General features: G+C 37.3%; 1 protein-coding gene across 3 annotated transcripts in view; it reads right to left on the bottom strand.

The window, feature by feature from the left end:
- tmem108 (transmembrane protein 108) overlaps window positions 1-24472 on the bottom strand; it is a 65592-nt gene that overhangs the window by 2494 nt on the left and 38626 nt on the right. For all 3 annotated transcript variants that reach the window (XM_058376877.1, XM_058376878.1, XM_058376876.1), the window contains 2 exons: window positions 23283-23366; window positions 1-1087 (listed from right to left, as the gene is read on the bottom strand). The exon at window positions 1-1087 is cut by the window's left edge and continues 53 nt beyond it. In XM_058376877.1, the coding sequence (XP_058232860.1) occupies window positions 1-1087; window positions 23283-23322 (1127 nt within the window). In that variant the 5' untranslated portion in view covers window positions 23323-23366. The remainder of the gene's footprint in view (window positions 1088-23282; window positions 23367-24472) is intronic.

Raw genomic sequence — 24472 nt, 5'->3', positions numbered from 1 at the left:
CTGGTCAGGCAAATGGTGGCACGGTTATTGTCTGAATTAGAATCAGGGCCTGATTGGTTTCCTGAGCCCAGGGGCCCTCGTGGGGTGGCAGGATGTCTACTCACACTTGAATCATTTATGAGTTGCGATGCTGAACTGACATCGTTGGAGTGGGTGCCTGTCACACTAGTCTTGGAGGAGAAAGCATCACTGGTTATGTTAGCAGGCGTATTTGTGCCACCTAATGTCTTTGTTGAGCTGCTGTTCATAGAAAGGCTGGCAGCTGCAGTAGAGGAGGTAACTTTACTTGTTTCCGTGTACTCTGTGGTTGCACTGAGGGGAAAATGGGTGGTCAGACTAAGGGGCTTTGATTGTGACTCGGTATAGTTTTCAGGAAGCGTGGCAGCACTACGCTGTTTGATGGCATGAGCATGCTGCCTGAAGCTCTTCCCCAGTTCCCTAGCAGGGATGGATAACAACAATGACATCATTGAAGAGTAAGGGTAAGTGGGGGTGGTTGGCTCTTCAACACTCCTCCCTTGGGTGCTATCAGTGGACCTTACTTGCTCCAAATCCTTTATGGACCTTAGCTGGGAATGCTCAGCAGCAGGGGACACATTAGAGTCTGGTTCCGTAGATACCTGCTGCTTTCTACTGACCATCCCAGTTTGGTTCATCCTGTTCCCTGGCCTCCTACTTATAGATGAAGCCTTTATGGCCAGGTTCCCAGAAATAGCATTGGAATTCCACACCATGGATGGTGCAATGATAGATCCGGGGCTGTTTCTGTTAGAATCAGGTCTAACAGTGTTCTGGTAACCAGTTCTGTAGGGATTTTCTCTTGATTCAATACTAGGTATTGGACTTGGGCCAAACCTAGTCTTAACTGTGGTGGTGTGATCCAGGTGAGGCATTAGCAATGCCAGGGTAGACAATGGTGCATTGCGACCTCTGAAGGTGTTCTGGTCACCAGTACTAGACCCCTTCCACCAGCCAGGTGGGTTTGGTGAATGTAACATGGAGACGAGGCTCCGTGGTGTCCAGCTGGGGGAGAGCTCCTCTGCAAAGGATACCAGCTTCTCTGGTACTGTCAGGATCAGAAGAATGCCTGAAGGGAAGGGGGAGAGAGTGATAAAGTCAGAGAAAAATAAAGTACATGCTTAATTAAAATGCTTGATTATTCATGTCATTCATATTAGTGACCCTGACACTGAGCTGCACATCTCAGATCCCACAATTTAAGCCTCAGGCCTATGTTTTTGTGATTTGTCGAGTAGTGACCTGTGCCAATATATGTGGTCTGTTGTGTTGAATACTTTCTTAAATAATAAAATGAGATTAAATAAAGCTTAAGCAATAATGCTTTGATTAAAAAAGGGTTAATAGAACACAAATCATATGAAAGATCTCATTAAATAAAAATAATGAGAAACGTTTTTACAACATAATGCAATCATCACCGATCTCATATGCAAATTCTGGAAATATCAACACAACATTTGATGATGTGTATCATTAATGCTATACATTTAAACTGTAATTAATTCAGCTGTATCATATATAATGGCAGGTGTCTTTTCTTATAGCTCCAGACTACTAGATTCACATTCAGTGTGATAGTGACAGTGGTTTTATTTTGTCTTTAGTTCTAAATTTCTGCAAGTCTATGATTGGTTATGAATGTAGCAGGCTTTGTGCCACATCCACTGCCAACGCTGCTGTTCTTTATTTGTTCCTTATTTGTCAGGCTTGTGAGATGTGCTACAAAAGATGCACCATGCTCCCTCCGATCTACCAGCACTGCCCGACATGTCCCACCATCTCTCAGGGTAAGAGGTAGGTATACATCTAGAATCTTCTCTGTTCTGGCACCAAGATGGTGGAATGAACTTCCCCTAGATGTCCAAACAGCTGACTCTCACTGAATGTCTTCAAACGATGGCTGAAGACCTACTTCTTCCAGAAACACTTAAACTAGCTCTTATTTTCCCTGTTTGTTTTATGTATTGTTATATGTATTACAAAAATCATTCCAACACAGTTTTAGGCTGATGGTATCCTAAGTCTCTGACCTATTGAACCAGTGTTAATGTATTCAGTGATGGAGACTTTTGTACATTGCTCTGGATGAGGACATCTGCCAAATGCCAGAATTGTAAATGATGAGTAATTTACTAATACACAGCATAATACTTACAGTACCTTCAATAATGTATAGAGCTAATAAGAAAAGTAGCACGGGTTGAGTGCTTTGTATTGTTCCTTATCAAAGGCAGACAAATCATTTAACCAATAGAAGCATTTTAGGTAGTAACTGCATTAGAAATAAGACGTGAAGAAATAATAAGATACCAAAGATATGTGCAGTAGCCGGAAAGTTTTTTGGTATTCCTAGAGCCAAAGATTACTTACACAAGCCAAACATTACTTACATTATTTAAACATTACTTACACCGTCAGATTTTAACATCCATTCCAAAAATTTGCAGCCTGTTGTTTGCAGTACACTACCAGCTTTTACCTACATCCATTTCTCTGATCTCAGAAACACTGACTACGATACACAGCAGTCTCAAGTAGAAGGAAACCTCATACAGATACTACAGCTAAAACGTGCTTAGACAAACCAATCAGAAACCACCTTTTTGTTTACAGTCTTGAACATTCAGTATTTATTGTAAATTATTGCAATTGGTGATAAACAATAATTCCCTTTTAATGAAAACTTTTGTGTGATTTTTTTTTTTAATAAATACACTTTCCCATCACTGGATTATTTTATTGTTATTTTTCATAAGACAAAGGTCTTCAACAGTAAAAGTATGAATCCTATAAATATTTTATTTGTAATACTTTAATATCGAACTTGCATAAATAAGCTTGACTATTAAATGGAATTATTATTATAGGTAATTATATTTAATTACCTAATAATCATTATTTTTTAATTATAAATAATAATGAGAACCAAAAAGTTGACCATTTAACTGAAACCAAAAAAAAGGTTATTTTATCTAGTCTCAGTATGAAATCTGTAAATATTTTATTTGTAACATTGAACTTTAACATTGACCTGCATAAATAAGTACAGCATGGCAGTTTGACTGAAAATGTACTTAATGTACTGTACAGTTTTGCATCATTACTGCTTGCCAGCAAATAATTAACACAAAGAAAAGGCTGGTCTCTAACTTCTGCACTGTACCTATAAAAACATTCTCCACATACAACCCCATTAAATGATATTATGCATTAGACAGCTAGCCAAGCCTGCTCAGTGTTACACTGCCCCTGTGAGAATAAGAGAAAAACAGTTTAGATAGCTAAGCCGTGAGGGAGGTAAGCATTTGGACTAACCAGTTAATTTTGTAGCGAGTCTCTCAAACATGGCTATATTCGATTATATGATTAATTTTTTTCTGCTATACTTAACAGCCCAAATTCAAGAACCAGAACAGATTGTTTCTAATTAAGCATAATACATTGAATACGCTTTCAAGCAAAGTGGAATTATTTCAGGTATACACTGACCAGGCATAACATTATGACCACCTGCCTAATATTGTGTTGGTCCCCTTTTTCCTGCCAAAACAGCCCTGACCCGTTATGCACTGTGTATTCTGACACATTTCTATCAGAACCAGCATTAACTTCCTAGCAATTTCATCAACAGTAGCTTGTCTGTTGAATCGGATCACACGGGCCAGCCTTCACTCCCCACGTGCATCAATGAGCCTTGGCCGGCCATGACCCTGTCGCCAGGTTCACCACTGTTCCTTTCTTGGACCACTTTTGATAGATACTGACCACTGCAGACCGGGAACACCCCACAAGAGCTGCAGTTTTGGAGATGCTCTGATCCAGTCGTCTAGCCATCACAATTAGGCCCTTGTCATACTTTCTCAAATCCTTACGCTTGTCCATTTTTCCTGCTTCTAACACATCAACTTTGAGGACAAAATGTTCACTTGCTGCCTAATATATCCCACCCACTAACAGGTGCCATGATGAGGAGATCAGTGTTATTCACTCACCTCTCAGTGCTCATAATGTTATGCCTGATTGGTGTATAATCAGACTACATTTTGGTTCAACTACTTTACAAACCTTGTGTTGTGGTTGGAAAACAAGAATATAAACGATAAAATATTGATTCTCTCTCTCCAAAATAGATTTTTTTTTTCTGTAAATTTTGAGCCCTAACATTCACTAAAATAACTGAATTACATTTTGCTGTACAAAATGCATTCTGATATTTTTTTCTCTACCAGGTTTTTCACCACAATAAAATATCTGGGTGCCACCTGGCCATCCAACAGTCATAAAAAAGCTGTGAAAAAAAGATTTTTCATGGAGCTACACCACATTGAGAAAGCAGAAAATACACTGGCTGGGAGTGGGGTGTTTTCTTTGGGAGTCTACAGACGTTACAAAGGAGTCTTTTAAGTCATTATCACGAGGATGTTACAAGGATTCTGCAGAATAGTTTATTTTTTATAAAAACGTGTCTTTGTCATGTCTTAGCAGTGGTACAGGTTTCAATATGTCCCGATGATATCATATATAAAGATTAGAATAGATTCTAACTAAGCAGCACAAAGTCAGCTTTTCTAGGACTGCTTGATGAGATGTAATGAACAGAAAACAGACCTCTACATCCATTTATCACCTAATAAATGGTAGACAACACACAACATTGTTGCTGGACATAATCTCTTTTGTCCCTTAAAGCAAAACAGAGCTGGAGAAAGGTCATGAGGATTAAACTGAGTGTTTCAGACCTAAACACGAACCAAAAGTACAAGACTATACAGCTTGAAATTAGACAAAATGTCTAGAAACAGGTTTCATAATCTTACATTTATATTGAAATATACACTGACAAGGCATAACATTATGACCACCTGCCTAATATTGTGTTGGTCCTCCTTTTGCTGCCATAACATGCATGTTTATTCTGACACCTTTCTATCAGAACCAGCATTAACTTCCTTAGTAAGGAATCACACGGGCCGGCCTTCGCTCCCCACGTGCATCAGTGAGCCTTTGTCGCCCATGACCCTGTCACTGGTTCACCACTGTTCCTTCCTTGTACCACTTTTGATAGATACTGACCACTACAGACCAGGAACACCCCACAAGAGCTGCAGTTTTGAAGATGCTCTGATCCAGTTGTCTAGCCATCACAATTTTCCTGCTTCATCAACTTTGAGGAGAAAATGTCCACTTGGTGCCTAATATATCACTTGATGTCATTTTTACTGGCGCAACAAAAGGAAATGTCTAAAAACAACAGTAGGAGATAGGTATCATGTTTAGTAGTAGCACAGCTATAGTGACTATAAAGCTTTAAACAGAAGTCAGGCAGGGATTCTACAGACAGGAATCCATTTAACTCTAAAAACATTCCATGGATCCTGCAGTACAGAATTATTTTTTGAAAATAATCCAATATTGGTTGGCACAGTTGGTGACCTTTCTAACTCAAACTGGTTACAGTAAATTGCTGCTTGGGGTGAATGTGTGTATGGTGCCCTTTGATGGACTGTGATGGATCCACGGTGTATTCACGGATAGCGTCCCTGAAATAGCCTTCAGATCCACCATGACCATGACCAGGATAAAGTGAAGATGAAATGAAATCTACTATTCATATATTAGGCTCATTTTGTGTGTAATAATATTACGGCTATAGAGCAGAGTCATACTGTAGATACTGTGAAATCAAATGAGCCATAATTATGCCAATAACTCAATAGTTAAAAGTTTGGGAAATAGTACATTGTGATTTCCACAACTGTGACAGAATAATGAATAATAATTGTGGACCCCCTGTACCCCAGATTGAGAAGCACGGGCTTGAGCAATTGGAGGTCATGATAGAGCATGTATAAAAGATATTTAGATAATATTTCATCCTGCTCCTATAGACCTCATTCATTCGACTTTCTATGTCTTTTTTATGACTATACAATAACTAGGCATGATGAAACGCTGTCTCTCACTTTTGGACACATTTAATTTACTGTAATAAATTCAGTGCTGTTTTTGAAAATACCCTTTTTTTGAAAATATCATCATTGCTCCAAAAACAGGCAACAGGGAATTGGGAGAGTTGGTGTAAATAAGCAGGAGAACAGAAGATCATCCAAATATAACATTTCTACAAAGATCTAAGAGTGATCAGTGTTGTCAAACATACAGTGAAAGTCCCACAGAGCAAGGGGAGAGAAATGAAAAGAGACAGAGAGAGAGGGGGAGAGAGAGAGAGAGAGAGAGAGAGACAAGCAGGGGTACACTGGGCACTGAAACGTGTTGAAACATGCAACTGCATGTAAAACAGAAGTTGAAATTCAGTGGCTTCTGGACACAAGAGAACTGACGGAAGCAATCGAGACGAGTGGAGGATTCTTTGAACAACATCCTAATTTTACAAGTGTTGCTATGTTACTGTGAATCACCCTGTATAGAGGAAAGCACTTTAGGATAATTAAATGAACACACACACAGACATACACAGACATGCGTGGGTTCATACACATCCCCAAAGCCGTGACCCTGGAGTTCGGCTATTGTTTAATCGAGATCCCACAGTTGCTATGGAGACCAAGCCTTGACTCTCAGAGGAGTAGAGCAAGTGAGAGGAGCAGATTTGATGAACAGGAGAAAAAGCATTTACGGAGGAAGGTGAAAAAGGAGCGAAGGCTAATAAAGTAGTATACGGTATTGAAGGCAGCAGATGAATAGATGCTCATGGTGATGTTTTAATAGCCAGTATTCTGAAGAAGACTAAACACCTGTTGTTAGACACACAAAGCTGTCCTTTATAAAAGGTTATGCACTAATCGTGCTCACATATCTGTCACATGTTCATCTATTCCCATAGTCGGTTTCTTTTCTAATAAAGCACATTATATTTCTCTATAAAGTATGAAGTATTTTTGTAGAATTGCATGATGAGTAATACTGACCATGATAAGCTGATTGCACATAATAGGAAATTTTATTATGCATGCAAATGTAGCCACTCCAGAGAAAACACTTAAAAGAGGGTTGAACTCTCTAGTGACCACAGAATTGAGTGAGCCGAGCTGAGATTAGGCTGTCAAGTCTTTTCCCAAAACAATTTATGCTGATGCTACAGTGCAATTTTTATCTCTGGTACATCCACAATCTGATCCTTTTCCTTTTAGAATTGCAGCTTCAGTTCAGGTAATATCCCATCCCTGTTTAACTCACACACACCTTTGGGTTGCATATTGCATTCTTTCTACACCTGTGAGGAAACAACAATAATATAGATCCACAGAGAGACCACTAAACACTGAACACTTACAGTAAACTCACACAGATAAATCATTCTGCAATCTCTCTCTCTCTCTCTCTCTCTCTCTCTCTCTCTATGTGTCTGAGTGTGTTGGAGTCCTATTTACAGAATCTGTCAGGTTGGTAATACTTGAGCCTGGGGCCAGGTCTGTAACCAAGAGATAAAACAGACAAGCGAGGACAATTTAAAAAAATACCCCCCAAACCTCACCACCACGCTGTCCATCCCTGCCCCCTACAGTGAAGAAAAGAGAATTAGCTCAGAATTTTAGCCTTCTCTACTTACACCTGTATAAGCACATTATTTTCTCCCTATAGGTGACCAGAATTACCAATACATATCATTAACCTACTACATAAATACGGGTTTACATTTATTCATTTCATGCATTCAGGCTATCGGGATTATGGAGAGGTAAATGGACTATGATGAAAAAGAGTGACTATGATGTTATAGTCCCTACATTTAGCTTGGAAGCAGATTATTATATATAATAATAATATATAATATAATAATAATAATTATTATTATTATTATTATTATTATTATTATTATTATTATTATTATTATTATTATTACTACCTCTATGACTACTATTATTAATTAAATAAATAATATTATTATTACAATGGACAAGCTACAAGAAAACCCCAACTGCATGCAATATACAAAACATATAGTAATCCACTAAAATTAAATTTTGGTGTAAAGGAAATTAAGAAAACATTTTATTATTTTCATGATTTTATGATTTTATTATTATTATTATTATTATTATTATTATTATTATTATTGCATACGCTTGTTTAAATTGTAATAATCTTTGCATTTACAGTTGAACATTTTTAATCAAAACCTACTGTAATTATATACTAAAATTAATTATTTTAATAATAAAAAGGTAGAAGAGAAGCAGGAAAGACATATTATATGCCTGGCATATTAACATACCAGATCAACTGTCAGAGCTAAAATATTCAATCAAATTTCCAACAAATTGCAGGTCAGATTTTTAACATCATCCATAATCTACCTTCTGAGTAAATAACTGTTTCCCTGTGTCAGACTCACACTGTTTCCCTGTGTCAGACTCACAAATCCTTTGAACCATTTGTTGAATTTAGATGAGAATTTGTCTTTCATTAGAATACACTGCTTCATTAGGAGGGTCACATACGTTAAGTTATGCTACAGTGAACACTTTAGGGAAATTAAAAACATCTTCTGTTTTTCTGTATATAAACATGGATCAGGATGGAAATGATCTAAGTTATTTTGTAAGTAAGATTAGTATTTGGGCGCTAGGCTTTATTAATAAACACTGTTCTGCAGGCTGGGTAGGTACAGAGACTAAAGTGACATCTACAGTCAGATCTTGAGGAAAGTACTCTTTTCTCATTCAGCCAATGATGATATGCTTTATATCACCTGAAGGGGTTTAATTTATTTGCTGAATATTAGCTGAGATTTCTTATTCTTATTTCTCATTCTTCTCAGATTGCCAGTAAGCCAACAAGCTAAATTGGAATTCATTAGACAAATAGGTAAAAAATTATATAATTATATCTGTAAATATCTAGTTATTAAATGTAAATAATGACATTAATTCATTTAATAATTACATGAATCATGTGGCTCAAAAGTTCTATAAGGTCAAATAAAGCACATGAATTAACTGGATATAAAAGGGACACAGGAATCTCATAATTATTTAATTTAAGAAAAGATTTAAGTTTAGGAATCCAGTTGTGTGGAATATTGCTTTTGACATTTGATTAGATATACACTCACCTAGCACTTCATTACAAACAGTGTATTAATACTTGTTAGAGTTTCTTTTTGCTCTTGAAACAGACTGGATTCTTGGTGTCAGAATTTACAAAATGTTTTTACAAAAAGTTCATTTGAGATTCTGGTCCATGTTGCATCATTATTATTGCATCAATTCCTGCAGATTTTTCAGGTGCATGTTCATGCTGTGAATCTCCTCTTCTACAACATCCCAAATGTGTTCGACTGGAGTTAGATCTGGTGATTGGAAAGACCAATGAAGGACACTGAACTCATTGTCGTGACCTTTGACAATGCTTTGTGACATGGTGCATTATTGTGCAGGAAGTAACCATTAAAAGATAAACTGTGGCCATGAGGTATACACACAGTCAGCAACAACACTCAAACAGGCTGTGGCATTCAAGCAACAGCTGACTGGTATCAACAGGTCTAAAACAAAGGAAAGCATTCCCCACACCATCACATCACCTTCATCAGCCTGAACCTTTGACCCAAAACAGGACCCAACGTCCATGGATTCATGTAAATCGAGCCAGACAATGTTTACCAGCCTTCAAATAGCCAGTTTGGTTGAGCCTGTGCCCACTGCAGCCTCAGTTCTTTCAGTCTAGGCTGAAAGAAGTGGAACCCAACATGGTTTTCTGCTGTTGTAGCTCTTCCGTTGACCTGAATGTTTTTTCTTTATTGCACCATTCTCAAGTAAACTCTAGAGACTGTTGTGTGTGTGAAAATTCCAGGAGATCAGCAGTTACAGAAATACTCATAACAGCCCATTTGCCTCATTCCCTGTTTTGTTAGCTGATGTAAATATTACCCGAAGCTGCTGGCCCATATCTGCGGCACTTTATGAATTGCACTGCTGCCACATGATTGGCTGATTAGATAAGTCTATGTACAGGTGTTCCTAATAAAGTGATCAGTGAGTACTTGAAACAGATGTTTTACTTACAGCTCACAGTTTTGGGTTTTAAACTAAATTCTAATCAAAAATAATTATTATTGTTCAAATAAAACCATTTCAAATATATTACGGTTCGCTTATTAAAAGCACAAGCTGAAATGTCTCAACAAAACAGAGAAGAAACCATAGCAAGAAACCACAACTGACAGAATCCCGCTAGTATTATTCCTAATAATTTTTCTGAATATTTCTTGTTATAATACAAATCTTTCACAGCTTAATATAAAATGCCAGACCTGTGGACATGGTTAACTGCCAAATAGATAATAATCTGATACTGCTAGTCTAACACTGAGACAGTATTCAGTTAAGTTAAGTTAGATAAGTTAATTTGTCACATATACATTACTGCACAGTGAAATTCTTTCTTCGCATATCCCATCCTTGGGGGTGGAGCAGGGTGGGTTAGGGGCCTTGCTCAAGGGCCTAACGGTGGCAGCTTGGTGGGTGGTGCTGGGGCTTGAACCCTGATCTTCCAGTCTAAGATCCACTTGATTCACTTAACCACTTGAGCTACCACTGCCACTGCTCATATAGAAAACACACCTTTATGATGGAAACTTCCAGATCCTTCATTTCACCTATCCGTGTGCCACCTGGTCCCAGTCACTATATTTGTGAATAAGACCTAGTAGCACTGGCTGTATTGCGTTTCTGTCCCGAAACAGTGAGGTGCACTAACACCCTCTAGCCTCCAGTCCCCATACTTAGAAATCTGAAACTGCATCAATAAAACATCAGCTCTATGAATAAAACATGAACCACTGCTCAATACACAACAAAATGGTACGTTTATATCGCAACACACAGCGTCAGCTGAATCCCCTGTGCATGGAAAGACACAAAGATTCAACGAACGTTTAAACAGCCTGTCTGCGTAGGACACTGAGATCCAAACATGAGTCTATGGAAAGCTAGCAGGGAGATTCTCTAGTTCTAACTTAAACCTTAACGCATTAATATTCATCACGTGTCTCATTAAGAGAATTATGATTTATTAACCAAAATGCTTTAAGTTGAAGGGAGTAAAAGCACTTTCAAACCCATGAGCATCAATAAACATCTGTGCCCATGCGAGAGCATAATGTTTTTCCGCATTATTCATAACTCTACATGATGCCGTTAATCAATTCAAATATGCAATGCAATTTGTGCTACAAGTGAAATGTGTTACAGACATCACAGCCCCATGTTCTTTACAAGAGACAGAATTACCAGAAACAAGCTGTAAGTGCATGGATGTGAGATTCCATGTGTGTGTGTGTGTGTGTGTGTGTGTCAGACAGAGAGAAAAAGAGAACAAGCTCTTGCAGCATAAAATCTCTCCCTCTCATCCATCAATGGCTGTCTCATTTTCCGGTGCCAACACTGCCATTTGGAGCTACACTATCTCACACACAGACACACACCTCTGACTCATGCTCCCATACTGTGGGGGAGGCAGAAAAGGAGAGTGCTTACTCAGTCCCTGAACACGACAAGTGCGTTTATTGATTAGTCATGTCTAACCCCTAGATTTTACTGTGAAGGTTGCGAGGAAAGAAATTTCTTTGGGATCTCCATGGCAACAGTACTACTATTAAGTGAAATATTACTTAAATGTAATATCACATAATGAGAAATACATCCACCATACTCAAATCATAACAGCATTTCACTTCACTACAGCATTACTGCTCTTCCGCAACAGTTAAAGTTCTTGATGCCAATTAATCACAGTGGCAGTTGGTCAAGCATAGTGGTTGGTGCTGGAGTTGCTAACATAAATTTCTCGTTTTTTTATTTTGACCCATTTTCAGTGCACACTCCCCTCTGCTATACACTGAAGACGTTGAGTTCAAAAGATTAAAAAATTTGTCTAATAAGACTGAAATTTCAGCGTTAATGTGTTGATCTCTAGCTGTGTTAAATCATTTAGAACAGAGCACATTTGGCTCCACCTGATGTGTAGGTGAACAGAAATATTAGAATATTTAAAGTAAAATCTAAATATTTGTGATGCTTTTCCAGGTGCCACAGCTTCTTTTAGTTGTTTTTTTGTTTTGATGATTGACTTGGCTGGCTTAAAACCTTCTACTCTTTCCTCTGATTTGGGTCATTGTCTTGCTGCATGATGTTTCTCCCAATTAGATTGGATGCATTTCTCTGTAATATGGCATCTGCTGCCTCCATCATGAGTTACATCATCAATTAAAATCCGAAAGTTTCTTCTTTCTTATTTACAGCTCACAGTTTCGGGGTTTAAACTAAATTCTAATCAAAAAATATCACTATTATTCAAATAAAGCCATTTCAAATATTTAAGTTAAGTTGTCTTTATTTGTCACATATACGTTACTGCACAGTGAAATTCCTACTTCGCATATCCCATCCTTGGGGGTTGGGGTCAGAGTGCAGGGTCAGCCATGATGCAGCGCCCCTGGAGCAGGGTCGGTTGGGGGCCTTGCTCAAGGGCCTAACGGTGGCAGCTTGGTGGGTGGTGCTGGGGCTTGAACCGTGATCTTCCAGTCTAAGATCCACTTGATTCACTTAACCACTTGAGCTACCACCGCCACTGCTCATATAGAAAACACACCTTTATGATGGAAACTTCCAGATCGGATGCAGCAATGCAAGTCCAAGCGATGACACTACCTACAGTATGCTTGACCAAAGAGCTCATTTATTTTTGATTGTGAATTCATGATTCATTCTTCTTCCACACTTCTCCATCACTTTGGTAGAGGTTCATCTTGGTTACAGATGTTTCTGCTCTCAAAGGCTTCTTCAAATGGTATATTTTAATACCACCATTCACTCCTGCCCTGTGGAGGTTGTTGGTGGTCATTGACTGTTGTTTTGGGTTTTTCTTCACAGCTCTCACAACGATTCTATCATTAACTGTTGTTTTTTCTCGTTTTTCCATGCCTGCTTATTACACTAGTGGACATTGTATACCAGTGATTTGTTTCTATTTTCAGGACAAATGGCTCTGATTTATTTTCCTTTAGCTTTAAAAATGACTTGCTTTTCTCCTATAGACAGCTCTCTGGTCTTTATGTTGGTTAATCCTTTTTAGTTCAACAACAAATGCAGTCTTCACAGCTGAAACCCAGGGCTCAGACCATGAGTAGACAATCAGAGCTTTTCACTGTTTAATGAATCAATCTAAAATCTAAAATCTAAAATTCTTCAGTAACATATTCCGGTATTTATTGCATAAAAAAGAAAAAAAGGCACCACGTTCTAAGTTATTTGGCACATGTAGATGTAAATATCAGAAAATTAAAGTTGAAATTCTGATTTTTTTGGGTCTTCAGCATCTAGCAAAACAAATCAAAATAATTAGGTTTTTTTGAATAGATACACTTCCTAGCTTCCAAAAAATGTTTTTATATGCATCAGTATGATTTAGAACTAAAGCCTAAATAATCAGACACCACATTGCTTATGTATCAGATTTACACTGCTGTAACTGATCTCAGCAGTAGTCCTATATGGAGATTATATAACATGGTAACTGGTATAACAAAGACAGTGCCTCTGAGGCTATGCTTTTTTTTAACATCCATTAACAGAGACAGGGGGTGAACAAAAATGGCTAGAACAATGGTGATGATAGTATAATAAAATACATACTGGCGATCAATAATATGGAAATAGCATGATCCGATATATTAGCTCAGTGTTGTGATTAAATTACAACCTGAGTTATGCTTCTGATTGTGCCAACCTATATTCATTAGCACAGGAAAGGATTTATAGTAGAAAAGAAATCCAGGCAGTAAACTTTCTAAATATGGAATACATAAGCAGGCTGTGACATTCATAAAGTCTTGCAGTATTATGGTTTTAATAAATAAAAGCGCCCAGTGCATTGTGGTTCCCACTTAGCAATGGAAGATCGAGTCACTTTGAAAAAAAAATACTGAAGGTTCCTCACAGGTTGTCTGCATTCTTATTCTTATCTGACATTTTCCTGTCAATCCATTCAGGTCCAAGCCAAAATGGCCTCCATAAGTAAACAACTTTATATAGATTTTCATCATTGGTGGGCCGTCAGGGCCGGCAAGGCCTCCTCTGCTGGCCAAAACAGCAGTGATCTGAATCACTGACTTGCATTTTAATATGTGTAGAATGTGTATTAAATTATTCCCAATTGTCTGCTCTCTACATTTCAAAGCTTTTCTCCTGGTTGTGCTGCTTCCAGTAGTGTATATTTATGATAAGAATATTTATCCAATCATATTTCAGCCAGTGGCTGACATCATGTGTTGCCAGGATGAAAGAAATCTGCCTTAAGGCCTTCAGAATTAATAGTGCAGCTGTCTGTAGCTTAAAATAAGTGGCAATGAAATTGTTACATTAACCAATCAGATTTCGAGTTGGCGTCACTGGGGCCATCTAGCAGGCATACGATTACGTCAGCAATTTCCCGTCCTTTGATTGGATAATTGGAGTAGTCAGAGGCAGCGAAACGCACATATACATTGCTGCGTCCTCCGGAGATTGCAGTTTGCTGTAATCGTCATCAAGGATGTCTTTTTTTGAGAAAAGCAAGCGTAATAAAATTGACTATTCCTTGTGAGGTGTGAAATACTGTAGACTAATTTCTTTTTTACTTTGATATTTAACGGTTGATTAGTAATGATGGTATAGAGGTGGATTCATTCAGGAAGGACACCAGTGATGGCCTAGATGTGAAATGCATGGCCTGCCACTGATTTTCAGTTCATTTTCAATTAGAGAGCGTTTTTTTATTATTATTTTTATACAAAGGGAAGCTGTAAACAGGAAATCACCTGGGATTGCTGTTTTAATAATAATAATAATAATAATAAAAAATAAAAAATAATAATAATAATAATAATAATAATAAAGGCTAAAATCTGATGCTCCAGAGCTGCTAAGTTTCCCCCTTGCAATCCTGTAATAGTAACTCATAGCACCAGGTGTCTGGTCCGAACTGACAGGATATTTGTATGCACAAACTTTACATCTGAATGAAGTCCAGCTACACAGTGACTGGTTTGGGAAAAATGACAGCACATGAGCTTAAAAAATGAGTGTGAAAGTGTCTTATATTATACTACTGAAGGAAAAAGGTTTTGCTGTAATGGAGTTTTACTTTTGTTTTGCTGAAAATGTAAGGCATTTATTTGTTCTGTAATTTGGTAGGAAGTCAGTGAATAATGGTCAGCTGAGTTATTTTCATTGAGCCATCTTATGCATTATTTTTGCATTTCAAGCTCAGTTAAATTGGAAAAAAGCAGGTCATTTGTTATTTTTTGCTCTCGGTGTGTGTAATATTGAAAAAATCAGTGTTTATTTTTTCCCTTTAAACTATTTTAGCTAGTGTAGTGACATGGGCTAGTTGCTTTCAGGTGTCTTTGAGTTGTTTTTGTGTACTTGATTATATTAGGTGAGAATAAGATGATCAAGGATTTTACTGTGTGTATTTATGGCTAGTGTTTTATGTTTTGCATTTCAAACTTGGTTATATCAGGTGAGTTAGCCAGTCGATATAAACTTTGAAACAGTCTCATAACAAACTAGAGGGGACAGATAATTAATGTTCAGAGTCACAAACACTTGGGGTACATCCCAAACCACATTCTACACTAAATGATATGCTGTTTGTAGGCAATGTATGGCACGATTTCAGGTTCTCTAACTTATTTCCAAGCTTCTCTGTACCTGAACAACAACCTAAATTTCAGAATACTCCAATATTTAAGCAGCTAACACAGGTGGGTGACAACACTAACATGCTCTGAGAGGTAAACCGGCAGGGTGGGGATGTCATCCAGTGACCTGTGTAATGTGTAGGTGAATGTAACCGGGGATAAGAGCAAGGGTGGAAAATCTATTAAATTAAAGTATAGATAATGTGTTCAAACCTTAGATGTATATGGCTTTTAAATATACTCAAAAAACGTAAATAAGTAATAATGATCAAATAAGGCTTAGTATCATGTTTTATATGGAAAGTAACTGTTATTTCTTACCTATAAATTTTAAATAGATGATATTTCTTTGAAAACATCTATACCATGTAAACAACAACTATATTTACTACTAGCTAGAATGTGACTATATCGTCATATAGCTAGATAAAATGAGCTAAATTTACCTCAGCCTTCTTTTCTGAAATTAGGTTGATTTAATGCTTTCGAGTGAGGTAAAAGAGATGCCTCATTTTATTCAAGTCTCTGCTTACTCCAGCATACTGAATCATTTTACTGAGGTAGGACCATCAGCACTCCCCCTCACATCTGACACTGGAGACACACACACACACACACACACACACACACACACACAGCTCTACAATCAACTACTATAATGAGAAGGTCACAGCAGATGATGAATTGGCATGATTCGTGATCATTATTTTTCTACATTGATGAACATGATTAAATGTTAAATGGAAATGCCCGGATGCTCAACTAACCCCATTCAACTGATTTATAGTGTAAAATCAGTTGCTGGATTTGTATTAAGTATACTGAAGGTCCAAAATAAAATAAAAAAGGAGTAAAATGTAAAAAGTAAAAGTACAATATTAACAATACTACATTTCCACTCCTGCATGAGAGTTACACAGATGATGTGCCGAGGTGATGCTTGCGCTAAAGACACAAAATATGTAAACGTATTCAGATTATTAAAGGGTGGTGGGTTTAATGACCCTTGATCAAGACTAATATATTTTTTTTTTAAATAGCAGCCACTATTTAAATTCCTCCTTAAAAAATTAATATTGAAGTATAATAATGAAGTACAGTTCACAACCATAGTGTGACAATATTTATGAACAGGGTGTGAAAAATACTTAAATAATTGTACATCATTACTATACTAAAGCATTATTTTTGCAGAATTATACTTCTAGTATTGTTGAAATTGTAAATTTCTCCATGAAAAACATTGTATAATTTTTCATTTGATCATTTTGACCCTTCATTGTTCTTTACCAATCCAGCTAATGACTGTACATTTTGTATAAATTGAATGAGGTTGGTTGAGCATCCAATTAAGTTTTAGAAAAATCAATTCAGAAAGAATCATAGTAGCAATAAGCCCCTTTCCTAAGTGTTGTAATTATAATACAAGTAAGAAGACTAGGAAAGATGTAAAATGGCAGGTGCCATTAGTATCACAGTTTAAGTCATTAATTTGGGGATCAAGAACTTAATCACCGCCTGAATCTTTCCCTAGTGTTCTTGTATTAGTATTATAACACCTATGGGTTTGGCAATGGAAAAGGGCCTACTACTACTATATTTAAATGCCATGGAGCTTGAAATAGCTTTACTTATTTAATTCTTTTTGCACAAGGCCTTCGCTGCCAACACTGCCAGAGTGCTCTGACCAAATCAATCAAACCAGGAAGTCCACTTATTGCTTGCTGAAGTATAGATTTCTCAGTGCTCCCTCAGGGTGCCTAAAGATCAATTCCAGAGACACCAAGTATAAGCATTTGCTCCCTCCAGGAAAAATATATTCAGCAGCATGACAAGGGGGAAAAAAACCTGACAAACATGACTGAGCTGTGCAACATGATGACTACAAATAAACACTACTTTTTTAAAGAACTTTCTCAAAATAGCGTGAGATAGCACGAATCAGTATTGAAACCTTTCATGCCTATGCTGAATGACACTTACCTTGAGGTAAAGCACATCCAGAACATGACGATGCATAAGGAATATTTATGAACATTCATAGTGTAATATAATGGCACTATCTGAATTTCTGTCAGTATCTGTTTAGTGCTCCAAATACCAAACCTGTATCTGGATTTAAACCCAAAGCAGGCAGGGCCTAAACTCTTTCTTACTTTCTTTCTGTCTGTCTGTCTGTCTTTCTTGTTATTTTAATTAATATGAACCCTACATCTATGTATTTGAAAACAAAACCCTCCCAGAGGTAGAAATGCCAGCACCGTCAGCATGGTCAGTGAATTCTGACATCACTTGACTACTTCATTTGCTTCAACTAAAGATTTGCTCAGGACAAAACCCTGTTGGTGTTGCCATTGTGTTTTCTTTGTTTGTACCTGCTCTAATAAAATTAGTGAACAAAACTAGTAGCTTAATTTAAACCGCCCTGACCAGGTAGTTATTAAGGATGAATAAATGAATATTAATCCATGCTTTCTTTCTTTGTCCCAAACTTCATATCTGACCACCTGCTCAAAAATATGCCCCTCCTATCCATGTCTGTATTTCCTATCATCTGTTTAGAACACATTATCTGTTCATTAAGAATAATGTTTTCATATTCGTGTATGGACTTAATGATATCTTAATCAGGGGTGCGTAATTAGAATTTCTGCTGGCTAAGAGCTTAGTGAAGTATTGAATTAGCTGCAATTCCCTCAGGAACGTGAATCGGTATACAGTGCTATGTGTTTTCCTACCCAGCGAAAGAAATTCAGGAAGGAGCTAGCCTTTCGAAAATCCCAGGATCTGTGCACACTTCCTTGCCCTTACTGTCCTGCCTCTTAATTATGCAAACTGAACTAAGTTGAGCAGTTGGAGGTGGCCTCCTATAATGACTTATATATTGTGTTCATGTCACACTAACACTAACACAAGACAGTGTAAAATTGTGCTTGGAATCCAGTTATCCTAGTTCTGGTTAATGTTCCTTATCTAGAAAAAAAAACCCAGCTCTATTAGTTACTTATGTTATTTGTAGCAAAACAATTCCTTGGATATTTCTGGTGCTAACATGTTAAACAAAAGACAGCCTCGAAAAATCCCACAGGAGATTATTGTGGGTTGTAAATGCAAAATCGTCACAGTAAATCACACAAATAGCCCTCTCCACTGGTTCTTTTTTGGGTGGGCCTGGCAGCAAAGTCTGACACAGTGGCTGACTCAAAGGATTGTGGGACAGATGCAGCACTTCCTGTGTTGAGGGAGGGTCAGGGTGGGACAGATGGGAGCTTTTGAGATAAGGTGAGAAGCAATACACCCATCTGATAATGTCTTCCTGTTTGTTTTCAAGCTCTGATAATTCCTGCATTGCCTTTTAATGGACATGGCCTTTCCGAAAGGCAAAAGCGCACAGACGAGCATGACTTGTTTACTGAGATGCTTAGTTTGGCATAATTGACATCGTAGGAATGTTGAGATGTTTGTTATTCGTCTTACGGGAAGTACATTGGTATGCATTAGAGGAAGTGTATAGTACTCTGCTGTAAAAGCTAAGAAAACAGTATTATCTAACTAGGGCTACCATGATATCAGTATTTTCACGTTGATACCAACTCCAAGAATATTATCCTGATTATTGATATCAAAATGATAATTTGGCCAAAAGTAAATGAACAAATCAAAAGAGGAAAAACACACGTATGAGACAAACGTGATGGTCACATATAAGTTGCCAATGTGTACACTTGCTGTTTAGTCCTGAATGCTACAAAAACCAAACCATCATTAAGCTGAAAAGGTACTGTAATATTTTCATGCAACTCTAAACACTTTTTTTTGTTCATATAGGTATATGATATAATATATTAAATAACCTAAGAGATTTACAGTGTTACTGTGCAGCCTTATTCTGCACTCACATCATGACTGTTCCTCTCTGGTATGAGAGAGGAAGTCCTACTGAGTTTCAATTGCTACCTGATGTCCTTGAGAAGCTTTTTTTTTTTTTTTCAAAGGCATCTCACAATGCCATCTGCACTTCAGGAGAACATTGAAGAGACCACAGATGCTGAGACCTAATTTACTTTAAACAATCTGTAAAGATACTAGTGATACTTTAACAGATGAACAAAAATCTGAGAAAAACTGGCAAAGAGGAACAGTCTCATCCATCTTTCCACCAAACAGCACCTCCATCCCACATTTGTTAAACCAGGAGCGCACAGAAATATTTTCTAATTTAAACAAAGTAGAACAGTATTTTATGTATGAAAAAATAACCGTAAAAAAAAAAACTTATGCCTAATGATGAAAATTGACTTAATTAGAAAACTGTTACTGAGCCAATTCATAAACAGGCAAAGTGTAAATTATGAGCTCAGAAAAAAAAACTGTTTTGAATTAACATCTGTTGTGTAAAATGTAAATGTGTTCATCTGCACTGGAACTTGAAATAATATTCTTGAAATAATAAGAATTTTTAGGTATGTCCATGTCACAAAAGTGACACATCCAAATGATTCCACAGACGAATCTTATGTGGGGTCTAAAATTTCTTCAGTTCCCAAATCTCACCTTTAGTTCCTACCTCCAATTAGTTCCTGATGATTTACAAAATTGGCCGAAAAACATTCTGTGAAACTGTGGGTTCATCATATCTTTATCAGAGATAACCTCTCATTAATATGTGTACAGTGCTCTGCATAAATAAGTACACCCCCTTTCAAAATTCTGCTTTTATCTGTTTCTCTGTGAACACCAGAACAATCAGTGGAATTTTGATGAAAGTGTGTGTCATTAAACATTTGCTTTTTCATTAACAGCATAAATGATTGGTCACCAGCATCATTAGGACAAGAAAATAATAAATGTTATTTACATGAGGTGTTGAAAAAAATGGATACACCCTACAGCCAATTCTACCAGATCTAATGTTTTGTATGGCCTCAATGATTTTCAAGAACAGCACAAATTCTTCTAGAAACCGAGTGAAACGATCTATCTCACTCCATGAGCTCTGTACCAGGCTGGATGCTGGACCAGTCTTTTCAGAACTCCCCTCAGGTGATCAGTCGGGTTGAGATTGGATAACATGCTCGGCCACTGACTCACCTGCAACCTGGTCATTCTCAGTAATGCAACAGTGGCTTTTGATGTATGTTTTGGGTCATTATCATGTTGAAAAAGTGCCCGGTGACTCAGGGTCCAGAAAGATGGTGGCAGTTCTCTGAAATGCAATTTCCCAACACCTGCAGCACTCAGACAACCACACAGAAGAGCACTGGCACCACCATGCTTTACTCTGGGTGCCATGCATTTTTCATTGTACTCTTCCTTCTTGTGATGCCAGTTTAGATGATGCCATCAGTTTCAAAAAGATGTTAGACCAAAGTATGCAATCCCTGTATTCTTTATCTTTATTAATATGGTCCTTGGCAAATGCAACATTTTTGTGCATGGGCTTTTATAATGGCTGACCTGATGGATGACACCCCTGCCATTTTTCATGAAACACTTGCCCCAGTTTGGCTTTCCACAGATTTAGCTAACTGTGATGTGTTGAATTTCCACTACTCTTCTTATCTCAAAACACTCATCTCAAGGCGTTAGCTTCCCTGGACTGCCTGGAAATCTCAGAAAACTCGGCACAAGTCCATCCTTTTTAAAATTTAGACTCACTTCTAGATTCTAACTGCTTAGCAAATTTTGCTTAGCCATGATTTGTGTAAACAAATTTCTTTCTCAAGTCCATTACTCTTCCATCTGCTGCCATTATTGCCAGCACTAAATGGGTTAAATACCACTCTTGATTGTCAGTTATCTGGCAGCCACCTGTCTGATTAGACTCATCTGTTGTTGAATTCCTGTTCATTATCATTTCATCAAGTTTCACTCCTAAATCCTTCATTACAGTGTACTCATTTTTGCACCATGGTCTATGATCTCCATGATGTCACATAGGATCCCACAGAAAATATCAGATGATTTTCTGAGAAATGTGTTAAGGTGTACTAATTATTGCTGGACACTGTAAATTAAATGTGTATATACCAGTTTATTGAGGAAAATAGAGATCTCTGGTGAGTGCATTTATCTAGGACAGTTATCTTGCTATGCTCATCAAGCTAGTAGAGGTCACTTCATGTCCACAAGCAACACTGAAGGGTAGCACATGCTTCCTTCAAGACATGAGCAGCTCTGCAACTGCATCTTCTTTAAACTACTGTTCATGCTATGACACAGTCTGAGAAACATCTCTCTTCTTTATCCAGGAGCTCGCTGACAGTAACATGGACAGTAAACATCATTGAGTGCACATTCCTTCAGAACCTTGATTTAGCCTTAGTTATGTGCACAATATAGTAATATGCTGCCACATGGAAAAAAAAATAAAAATAAAAATCAGTTAAATCTAGCAATTAATGTAGGTGAACTCCATCCATACTAGATACTATTGCATAATATTAATTCTGTGAACAGCTTTATCAGTCTGCATTTTCTATCCTCTGATTTGTTTTTTAAACTCAAAACTGAGGGTTTAATTTAAAGGGAGACCTTTCCCAAGATAAATATTGACATAATTATTTGGATTATGTCTGTGTCAGGAAATCTTAAGCCAGACAATTTCAGCTGCATAATTTGCAAACAAATAACAAGAGTTATGAATGCAAGGAGTTCAAACCCGTAATGCATAAATAATGCATAGAAACAATCCACAAATAAATGTAACCTATTCCACAAATAAGTAATTGGCGAGTCTGTTTTGCATTCCAAACACATTTCTAAACCAATTTTTTTTATAATATATTTTTGCATTTTATTTTATTTATTTTTTAGAGCCCACTGGAAATCATTTACAGTCCATTTGTGTTTTCAGTGTAATCGGTTTGATTTATTTGTAAGAAAATTATGCAGCAAAAATAGCCTGTGAACTCCAAGTGATTCTCAGTAGCTGCTTTAAAAGCCGATCCCCGATGGAAAATGCAATAAATACATGAATAAAAAGTATGCTTGAACTCTCCAGGTGTTGAACCCCATCCAAACACATTCTACACCTGAGAAATGTACCAGCTCTTCATTTTAATCTTTGCCCAAGTCTCTTTCAATCGCAAGCTCTTAGGCCCATCCTTGCAGGTACATTCTCATAACAAAGATAAGGCCAGTGACAGGACATGTCCTAAAAGCGAATTTACTTCCCAGAGACACATCATCGCTTGACCTCGTGTTCCTGATCCATTTTGCACTTTTCATTTTGGATGCGCGCCAGACTCGTGTTGAGCGTGTGCAGCCAGCCAGCGCCGTTAAAATCCTGAGTGATGCAGACTCGAAAGTGCAACCAATCGAAAAAAAATGCAGTGTGAAGATAGAAAGAAATTGTGATGAAAATCATAGAAAATGTTAAAGGCCATGCACTTCTTGTCTAATTTGGGTACATTTATTTTCTTTCAGTTACACTCATCCTATTGATATGGAAAATTTTGTTCATAAGCACATGTAATTTTCAGCAATTTAATATGCAGAATACAAATGAATATATGTGGCTTAAGCAGAGAAAAGTTATGAATGGGAGACATACTCAGCAGCTGGTTAGGCAGGACCTGCAGGCTTCTCTTCATGGTATCATATGATCCGGTTCTTCCTCCACAGTGCTCATGGTTCTCTGTGGGCAAGGACACACACAAACACACACACAATCACATGATATTAGGCCAAACTGGAAATGGAAGATATCAGTCACTGTTACCACCAAATATTGCAATCTAGCCATGTGATCACACTCATCAAGGCAAAAGCATGTGGCAGGAATTCACACATCTTCTCTGACTGCTACAAAAAAATAAAACCTCACAATGTCAATCGATCCTTCTTGCAAATGTGTCAATTCCTGATATAAAGTTTACAGTAGTACATGTTCTAATCCTCTATGCATCCACACACATTATTATATAACCGTAAGCACACAAATTTTGTTTCCGTCTCCAGACAGCAGCTGTGTGTGTGTGTGTGTGTGTGTGTGTGTGTGTGTAAAATCCTGATAATCAAAGTGTCACAACTGTCATGTCATTGTGTCCTTGGGCTACTCAGATTCACTCTCCAACTGGACCCACTTTATAAGAAATATGGAGTGGTTGGCAGATGTGAAATAGGATTTATGTCCCTCTGGGTGGAGGAGACATAACCACAAACCTGCTTCAGCCACCTCTGCACAAATATATAGACAACGGATTTAGACTACAAACTGCCTTCATGTAACAGTTTATGTTAAACGTGATGAAAAACCGAACAGGAAATATTATACACCTTTTGTTTTTGTAATAAAGGCTATGCTGGGGCTCAATTGAATGACTATCAATTATAAGATTTCTGATGATTTTTAAGTGCAATAAAAAATTTGATTTGTGAGTGCTGGGACAAAAAAAGAAAAATGTAACATACAGTATGCAAAACAATGACTACCAATGGCTAAAAAAATCGCTGTGACTTTCCGAAGAGAAAGAATAGCTGAGAGATTGTCTGCAATAGGAGTGTTAAAAGTTCGATCAGGGATGTATAATCAGGACAGGTCATAGGGTTATTAGCCTGTTTGACTGGTCACTCAAATTGAATGGGTTTAATTCAAACCTCATAAACTCAATGGTAGGCATGTAAACAACTTGAGCCATGTCTTTTGTTGTTGGAATAAATAAAATAAAAGTCCATGAAGAGTGTGCAGATTATTGAGCCTACTTAACATATTTGTGTCTGGGGAAGGAGCGTACAAATGTA

The sequence above is a fragment of the Hemibagrus wyckioides genome, linkage group LG23 (genome assembly GCF_019097595.1).
Source record: "Hemibagrus wyckioides isolate EC202008001 linkage group LG23, SWU_Hwy_1.0, whole genome shotgun sequence".
NCBI lineage: Eukaryota > Metazoa > Chordata > Actinopteri > Siluriformes > Bagridae > Hemibagrus > Hemibagrus wyckioides.
Note: the sequence above shows the minus strand (reverse complement) of the source record. Positions and strands in the feature narration are given on the sequence as shown.